The sequence below is a fragment of the Chelonoidis abingdonii genome, chromosome 5, assembly GCF_003597395.2.
Source record: "Chelonoidis abingdonii isolate Lonesome George chromosome 5, CheloAbing_2.0, whole genome shotgun sequence".
Taxonomy (NCBI): domain Eukaryota; kingdom Metazoa; phylum Chordata; order Testudines; family Testudinidae; genus Chelonoidis; species Chelonoidis abingdonii.
In genome coordinates, this window is record NC_133773.1 from 6,237,384 (window position 1) to 6,246,947 (window position 9,564).

General features: G+C 49.0%; 1 protein-coding gene across 3 annotated transcripts in view; it reads left to right on the plus strand.

Moving 5' to 3' along the window:
• TECRL (trans-2,3-enoyl-CoA reductase like) overlaps positions 1-9,070 on the plus strand; it is a 126,347-nt gene extending 117,277 nt beyond the window's left edge. For all 3 annotated transcript variants that reach the window (XM_075066766.1, XM_075066767.1, XM_075066768.1), the window contains 2 exons: positions 269-314; positions 7,546-9,070. In XM_075066766.1, coding sequence (XP_074922867.1) covers positions 269-314; positions 7,546-7,673 — 174 coding nt within the window. In that variant the 3' untranslated portion in view covers positions 7,674-9,070. The remainder of the gene's footprint in view (positions 1-268; positions 315-7,545) is intronic.
• Positions 9,071-9,564: the final 494 nt, after the last annotated feature.

Here is a 9,564-nt window from a genome sequence, read left to right on the forward strand (position 1 = left end):
AGCCCTTTTCTGCATCTTCCTCCCCAGAGCAAATACTCCCAGTTGACCCTCAAAGTCAACCCCACCCTTCTGTGCAGATGATTCCCTCACTCCCATATGACACATTGGATGCTCACCTTTTATCTAGCCACCCAACCTATTCTACCTCCTATCTTCAGTATAGTAAAGACACCAAAACTTCTCTGCTTCCAGTGGATGGCAGTGGGAGCCATTGTGTATGGAGTACAGTTAAAACCTTGCCATAAACAATTCTTCTTTCTTCATGTAGATTGGGTCTTGGATTAGTTTTACGGTGATGACACAAACGCTGCCAGGTAAGACAATTATCGACTGGAAGCGAATGAGATGTAAATGTGTTACTGGCAAAAGTGAGTTTTGTAAACCTAAAATCACCCCAAAGAATAATTGATGGACTATCACCACCAAATCTTCTTTTGTACCTCTAGCCCATTTCTCTTTAAAGTGTCATTTTTAGGAAGCTGGGTACCTGGTGGAGCTGGTCAAAATTTTCCAAAGAAGCAGTTGTGGTGGTGGTTGAAAACTTGCCTTTTTTGGGCATCAGTGATTTGTGTAAAAATTATTCTTTTAAAATATTTTGCAAATAAAAAAATCTGAAATGTTATAAAAAATTCTATAGAATTTTTTTTTTCATTTACCATTAATCATTTTTCAAGTATGACATTTTCTGTTGTTGTTTTATTTTATTTGGACTTTATTTAAAAGAAATTTCACCGGGGACCAGATTTCCAAAAGCAGTGAGGGCACCTAAAAATGCAGATAGGCGCCCTTGGGATTTAAAGAAGTTCTTAAGTGAGTTAGGTACCTAATCCATTGAAAGCCTGCATAGAATCTTTTGAAAATGCCACCAGGGGCCTATCTGTGTCTTGAGGTGTCTAAATTCCTCTGGAAATCTAGCCCCATATGGCTAAGCTGACCAAAAAAATAATTTAATTTTTTTGTTGTTGTTGTTACCAGAAAATAAGAAATGCCACACGTACAATTTTGCAATTAAAATAGATACTTTGAAAAATTAAATAAAAGTGATTTCAAGACTGGATGAAAATTTTCATGACAATCTAACTGAAAAATATATATTTTTTTAATTTTATCACAATGTAAACAAAAATATTTTCCAAACAGCTTTATACATAGTTACTAGAGGAAAGACATTAATGTGTAGTGAGGGTCATGATGCTATTGAGTTAAGAGCTTATCCTTCCCCTGCTTGCCCTGAGATACTCCAGACATCTCTCAGCAATGCTGTTTGTTTCGCTAAATGATGCCGTGGAGTTCACATCTGATGTCCTGTGCTGTTCTAATCCTTCTTCCATTAATTGTATTCTTCCTTGCGACACTTTCCACTCTCTTGCCTTGTTAGCACCTAATATATTGTGTTGGAGCACTTTCTGGAAGCCAAATTATTGAACCTGCAAAAGCCTCCTCAAAGTGGCTACCTATTTATATAGATTAAAACAGATTGGTGTAGCTTGTGGCAACATAAGTGTACCATGACACTGGTACACTTGTACCCCGATATAACGCGACCTGATATAACATGAATTGGGATATAATGCGGTAAAGCAGTGCTTTGCGGAGGGGGAGGGGGGCTGCGCACTCCGGCAGATCAAAGCAAGTTCGATATAACGCCGTTTCACCTATAGCGCAGTAAGATTTTGTGGCTCCCGAGGACAGCATTCTATCGGGGTGGAGGTGTATCTCTCCACCACCACAAGGTGCTAATGTTTCTAATACCTTCTGCCTTGTTTGATGTACACTTAGGGTATGTCTCCACTGCAATCCGTGGTGTGATTGCAGCATGGGTACACAGACCTGTGCTAGCACAGCTCAAAGCAGCAGTGTAGCAATGATGGTTGGGCTTTAGCACAAGCTGTACAAGCGTGCCGGGAATCCCAGGCACAAACGTTACTAGCCCAATGTCCCCAAGGCTACACTATTATTTTGGGATGTGCTGGCATAGGTAAAGCTAGTGCAGGTACGTGTACTCATGTTGCAGTTACCCCTTGGACTGCAGTTTAGGCATACCTCAAGGTCTCAGACTTTATACACGTGGAAGTAGGTTCCTTTATCAATGCCAATGGGCTTTTTTCTCCTGGCATGTTACCTTCTGACAGACTAGATTGTGCCTTTAGGGCCTCAGTTAGCACCACTGAAGTCAATGTGACTCTTCTTCACTTCAATGGGCTTTGGATAAGGGCCTTAAAACAAGAGTCAGGGCACACTGCCGCAGAGAGATCACCCCCCAGAGAGGCATGTTTCCTCCTTTCGGGCAAGAAAGGTAGTAACTTGCCACACTCCTTGATGGGTGAGAATTCTTAGCTTCAAGCACGTGAAATCCTGGCCCCAGTGAAGTCAATAGCAAAATTCCCATTGACTTCAGGAGGGTCAAGATTTTACCCCACGTGTCTACTCACATGCTTAAAATGAAGCAGTGTTTTTGTTTGTTAGTTTGTTTTTGTTTTTTTCTGGGTTAGGGCCTTGACATAACTGAAAAACAGAATAAATAGTCCAAATTATATTTGGATAAAATCCACGACCAACAAACCAGAGAATTCAACAGCTCACATCAACCTCCCCATGTAATAGTTCTCATACAAATTGCATAGCTATTCAAAATTGTAAAGAAGAATTGTCCAGTGTTTAGGGCATTAGTCTAGGACTTGAGTGACCTGGTGTAGGGAGGCACCCTGGCTCCCCACCGCACCTAAGAGGAACGAGCCAGAACAGGTGCCTCAGTGGGCGGAGCCACCGCCACCTGTCCCCGCCCCCTGGAAGTCAAGGGGCGGGACAGAAAGTATAAAAGCCCAACCTCAGCGCTCAGTTGGCTGCAGACTGCCGGAGAGGACAGACGCTGGTGCCCGAGCTCCCGCCGGACCCAGCCTGCCCGGAGGAGCAGGGGGCTGCTCACTACCCGGAGGAGCGCTGGGCTGACCTGCCTCATGGCCGGTACCCGGAGGAACGCTGGCCTCAGCTTCCCTGTGCCTGGTATCCAGAGGAGCTGCCTGAGCTTCCCCGTGCCTGGTATCCAGAGGAACCCATGGTCTGGGACCAGCCGGACGACACCGGCGAAGGACAGGTACCTAGAGAGGGGGAGATCGGAAGTGGCTCGTGGGTGACCGACCCTGGTTTGGCTCCTGAAGAGCCTGAACCCGTGTCAGTGTACTTGGCCTGGGAGATCCGCATGGACCAGGGGACCAACTTCACCTCGCGGCTGTTGCAGCAGGTCTCTGGACTCCTGGGGATCAAGCAGCTGCAGACATCGGTGTATCATCCCCAAACCGATGGGTTGGTTGAGAGGTTCAATCAAACCCTGAAAGACATGTTGCGGGAAGTCCCCCGGAGGACCTCCACCGATGGGACCAGCTACTCCCGCCCTTGCTCTTGGCGGTACGAGAGGTCCCCCAGTCATCAACCAAGTTTTCGCCTTTTGAACTATTGTATGGCCGCCGATCCCGGGGCCTCTTGGACCTGATGAGGGAAACCTGGGAGCAAACCCCATCACCTGCCCAGGGTCTCCTAAAATATGTGATCCAGCTCCAGGAGCATCTTAAACAGGCTGGAACCCTGGTGTGAGAAAACTTGAAAGCCGCCCAAGAAACGCAGGCCCAGACGTACAACCAGCATGCGCGAACCCGCGACTTTCAACCTGGAGACCGGGTCTTGCTCCTCCTTCCCTCCAGTGAGTCCAAGATCCTGGCTCGATGGCAGGACCCTTATGAGGTGGTTCAAAAGGTGGGCCCAGTTACTTATGAGATTCATCAGCCTGACCGGCGGAAAAAGGTCCAGCGGTACAACGTCAACCTCCTCAAGCCCCTGGCGGGAACGCGAAGGTCTGTTGATCAATCTCTATCCACCAGAACCCGAGCTCAGGCCCCAGGTAAACCCTACTGAAGACCCTGAGGGACCCCAGCTTCGGGAGATGCTGACGGAAGAACAGCTCAAGCAAACCCACTGCCTCCTTCAAGTGTTCCCCTGTACCTTTACGGCCCAGCTGGGATATACCTCCCTGGTATATCATCGAATTCAGATTGAGCCGGGGATGGTGATCCGGGCCACGACCAGGCCCCTACCATATCACCGGAAGCGGATCATTGACGAGGAAGTGTGGGCTATGCTAGACCTAGGAGTGACTGAACCTTCGCAAAGCGAGTGGCATAGCCCAGTCGTCCTGGTGCCAAAGCCCGATGGCTCCCAACAGTTTTGTATTGACTTTAGGCGCATTAACACCGTCTCCAGGTTCGACGCCTATCCCATGCCTCAAATAGATGAGCTGCTGGCCTGGTTAGGAGAGGCCCGCTATATCACCACCCTGGACTTAAGCAAGGGATATTGGCAGATCCCTCTGGAACCAGGCTTCAAGGAGAAGACCGCGTTTGCCACTCCTACCGGCCTATACCAGTTCACGCAGATGCCTTTCGGCCTTCATGGGGCACCCGCCACGTTTCAGCATTTGATGGACTGCCTCCTCCAACCGCATCAGGACTATGCCGCAGCCTATCTAGATGACGTAGTCATCTACAGTCGGCAGTGGGAAACCCACCTAGAAAAGGTCGCCGCTGTCCTAAGGTCCTTGCGGGCGGCCGGATTAACAGCCAACCCTAAGAAGTGTCGCATCGGCTGGCGTGAGACCACCTATTTGGGGTATACTGTCGGAAATGGGCAAATGAAACCTCTTGTGAACAAGGTTCAGGCCATCACAGTCTGTGCTCCGCCGACCACGAAACGCCAAGTCTGCCAGTTTTTGGGGCTGGTGGGATATTTTTGACGCTTCATTCCCCAGTTTGCGGTGATGGCCGCCCCCTTGACGGGGCTCCTCACCAAGGACAGCCCGAGACAGATACACTGGACCCCCAAATGTGACGAGGCTTTCCAGTCACTTAAGGCAAGCCTCTGCAGTAAGCCGGTCTTATTTACCCTGACTTCAATCGACCATTCATCCTGCAGACAGATGCGTCAGAGGTAGGGCTCGGGGCTGTCCTCTCACAGGAGTTGGATAGGGAGGAGCATCCGGTCCTCTACATCAGCCAGAAACTGTTCTCCAGAGAGAAAAACTATGCAGCGGTCGAAAAGGAAGCCCTCACGGCAAAGTGGGCCTGTGATGCCCTGCGTTACTACCTCCTTGGGGCCCTGTTCATCTTGGTCACTGACCAGTCCGCCCTCCAATGGTTGTGCCATATGAAGGACCACAATATTCGACTCCAGCGGTGGTACTTGGCCCTGCAGCCCTATGCTCTCACCATCCGCCACAGGGCTGGGAAGGACCACGCCAATGCGGACTTCCTTTCCCGCCTGGGAGGTATGGACGAACCTGACCCCGTTGCCCAGGAGCCAGTCTTGAGGAGGGGGGTGTAGGGAGGTGCCCTGGCTCCCCGCCACGCCTGAGAGGGACGAGCCAGAACAGGTGCCTCAGTGGGCGGAGCCACCACCGCCTGTCCCTGCCCCCTGGAAGTCAAGGGGCGGGACAGGAAATATAAAAGCCCGGCCTCAGCGCTCAGTTGGCTGCAGAGTGCTGGAGAGGACAGACAGTGGCCCCTGAGCTCCCACCGGGCCCAGCCTGCCCCATGCTCACTACCCGGAGGAGCGCTGGCCTGACCTTCCCCGTGCCCGGTACCTGGTGGAACGCTGGCCTGAGCTTCCCCACGCTCGGTATCCAGAGGAGCTGCCTGAGCTTCCCCACGCCCGGTATCCAGAGGAGCTGCCTGAGCTTCCCCACGCCCGGTATCCAGAGGAGCTGCCTGAGCTTCCCTACGCCCGGTATCCAGAGGAGCTGCCTGAGCTTCCCCGTGCCCGGTATCCAGAGGAGCTTCCCCGTGCCCGGTATCCAGAGGAGCTGCCTGAGCTTCCCCATGCCCAGTATCCAGAGGAGCTGCCTGAGCTTCCCTGCACCCGGTATCCAGAGGAGCTGCCTGAGCTTCCCCGTGCCTGGTATCCAGAGGAAACCATGGTCTGGGACCCGCCGGACGATGCTGGCGAAGGACTGGTACCTAGAGAGGGAGAGATCGGAAGTGGCCCGTGGATGACCGACCCTGGTTTGGCTCCTGAAGAGCCGGAACCCATGTCAGTGTGTTGCGGCCAGGATCCCCACTGACAACAGCAAGTTTGGCCGCTGCTAGGACCCCGGACTGGAACGCAGTGGAGTGGGAGGGCCTGCGTTCCCCTGCCACCCTTCCAAGTGTGGCAGACTCCCCCTTTCCCTGGCCTGAGGAGGCCTTCTGTATAGACTTACCGTTTAAACTGCTGCTCAGCCCCTGCCTGAGGGTCTGAGCTCTGTATCTGTTGGTTGCCCTGCCCTGAGCCAGGGCTTGGGGCCTTATAGACTCACTGCTGAAGGAGCTGAGCCCTGAACTGCTTATTGCCCCACCCTGCTCCAGGGCCGGGCTCATAGACTGTTTGCTCAGCCCCTTACTGAAAGGCCTGAGCTTGAACTGCTTACTGCCCTGCCCCACCCAAGGGCTGGGCTTATGTACTGTGTTGCTCAGCCCCTTCTGAAAGGTCTGAGCCCGAACTGCTTATAGACTTTGTACTTGCTCAGCCCTTGCTGAAGGGCCCTGAGCCTGAACTACTCGTTGCCCTGCCCCTGCTCCAGGGCCAGGCTTATAGACCCTGTGTCAGCTTAGCCCTGCTGAAGGGCTAGGACTCGGAAGTGCTTAGGGACTATTCGTTTGCTCAGCCCGGCTGAGGGGTCTGGACCCTGCATGAACAGCTGCCTGTGGGGAGGCGCGCTGGCTCCTCGCCGCGCCTGAGAGGGACGAGCCCCAGCCCCAGATCCTTACACCTGGGCACAAGCTCTCCCTAGCCACAGACTTTCTATGTAACCTTGGGCAAGTCACTTAGCCTCTCAATGTATCTGTTCCTCATCTGTACAATGGGGAATAGCCCTGCCCAACGTCACAGAGATATGGCGAGGATAAGTACATTATAAGTCTGTGAGGTGCGCAGATACTATGGTAATAGTGCCGGTTGTGAATGTCTTGATGAAATAATTTTTCATCAGAAAATGATGCTTCTCAAAAACCAAAACTTTTTGCAGGAAAAGGTTGGTTTTGATGAGTTTCCCATTTGCAAATCATTTATTTGGGAAAAAAAATAAAGCTTTGAAATTGTCAAAACATCCCATTTCAACATTGGCAAAACAAAGCTTTTCATTTTGGTGTGAGACGACTTTTTGTTTCAAATGTAAGTTACTTTACAGTGAATGTAAAAAAATATAAAAAAGGGTAAAATCAAAGCTAAATGTTTCAATGGACCCAATCCAATTTTTTTTTGATAATTTTTTTTTTAGATTTTCAACTTTTCATCCTAATTTGAAACAGGAAATATTGTTAAAGTCTCAAAAATTCTCCCAAGATGGGAAAACCATTTCCTACCCATCTCTAGACAATGATGGGGGTATGTAAGATACACAGATGTGCTCAGGAAATGTAATTTAAACATCTGTGCTGAGAGTGGCTCGTGCTGTAGGGATCCACCTTCCATTTTATTCATGGTAAATATGAATGTTGTTGACACACATTTTCTTTGTTGCAGTTGGAATTTTTGCTTTCCTGATGGCCATCCAGATGTCCCTCTGGGCCCAAAAGAAACACAGGCTCTACCTGAAGAAATATAATATGGGTGCGCTTAGGAAAACAGCCATGATTCCATTCATCTTCTAAGCTCTTCAAGCGCTAGAAGCCCATATTCACTGTTTGAGAACTGATTCTGAAAACAAATGAACCCTTTCATTTAGTAACCAAAGAAGGCTTAGGCAAGAATTGTTGGGTATCATTTTCAGACAATTAACATCAGAAGGGGGCGTTTTGAATTAATTGAACAGAATATGGCTTTGAACTCTTGGTTTGTGTTAGAAGATATGATTGAATTAGTTTTTGTGCAATGGAGCTAATCAGGAAGACAGGAAACTCTGTCTTGTGAATGTTGGGACAAATCATCAGCTGGTGTCAATGGGTGTTGCTCTGTTTCAAGCCCGTGGGGTGATGCTGATCTGCTCCCTGGGAGGAGCTGGCCCTTTTAAGGTTCAATACCAAATGCAGATCAGATTCTGAGCATTTTGCATTGCAGGAAATGCCACAGCTTTAACTGTATTCAAAGCAGCATGTTCTGCGTAAATCCCTCTAAGCTATACCACCAAACAGTGTTGGTTTATACAGTATTAATTAGGGTAGCTTTGCAGTTTTGTTTTACTGAACCAATTCCTGACAACTGGCAAGTTGTTTGATGATGCAAACTGGCTTAAACTCAGCACTGTGGAGAAATCTGTTTTGTTTTTTTTCCAGGAGGCAGCATGGCCTAAGCGGATTGAGTAAGTATCAGGTGAATGAAGTTCTAATTCCAGTTTTATGAACATAAGCACTACCGCAATGGGTCAGACCAATGGTCCATCTAGCCCAGTATTCTGTCTCCAACTGTGACTGGTACCGGAGTGTCGAGCAGTGCTCAAAACAGGGCAATTATGGTGTGATTCATCCTTCTCTTCCCCTCCTGGCTTCTGGTAGTCCCAGGTTTAGGGTCACCCCAAGTATGGCCCACCTTGCCATGTATGTGCTCTGGTGCCATGAGGAAATCACTTGAATCCAGATGATGACACCATCTCTCATGCTGAATTAATCACACCAGAATTAATGGAACTGTTTGTGCACTAAAGTATCAGAGGGGTAGGCGTGTTAGTTTGGATCTGTAAAAGCAGCAAAGAGACCAGTGGCACCTAACAGACTAACAGACGTTTTGGAACATGCGCTTTCATGGGTGAATACCCACTTCGTCGGATGCATGTAGTGGAACTTTCCAGGGGCAGGTGTATATATGCAAGCAAGAAGCAGGCTAGAGATAAGGAGGTTAGTTCAATCAGGGAAGATGAGGCCCTCTTCTAGCAGCTGAGGTGTGAAAACCAAGGGAGGAGAAACTGGTTCTGTAGATGGCAAGCCATTCACAGTCTTTGTTAAAACCTGAACTGATGGTGTCAAATTTGCAGATGAACTGAAGCTCAGCAGTTTCTCTTTGAAGTCTGGTCCTGAAGTTTTTCTGCTGCAGGATGGCCACCTTAAGATCTTAAGCAAAAAAACTTCAGGACCAGATTTCAAAGAGAAACTGCTTAGCTTCAGTTCATCTGCAAATTTGACACCATCAGCTCAGGATTAAACAAAGACTGTGAATGGCTTGCCAACTACAGAACCAGTTTCTCCTCCCTTGGTTTTCACACTTCAGCTGCTAGAAGAGGGCCTCATTCTCCCTGATTGAACTAACCTCGTTGTCTCTAGCCCGCTTCTTGCTTGCATATATATACCTGCTCCTGGAAAGTTCCACTACATGCATCCGATGAAGTGAGTATTTACCCATGAAAGCTCATGCTCCAAAACGTCTGTTAGTCTATAAGGTGCCATAGGACTCTTTGCTGTTTGTGCAATAAGTTTCTACTCAGTGTGAGTAATGAGATCACAAATTGGTCTGTAACCTCTCAGTGCCTCAGACTTTCCATCTCAGGCTAACACTTATCCTCTGTTTATAAAGCACTTTGAGATCCTGAGGTGTAACCTGTACCTAAATACT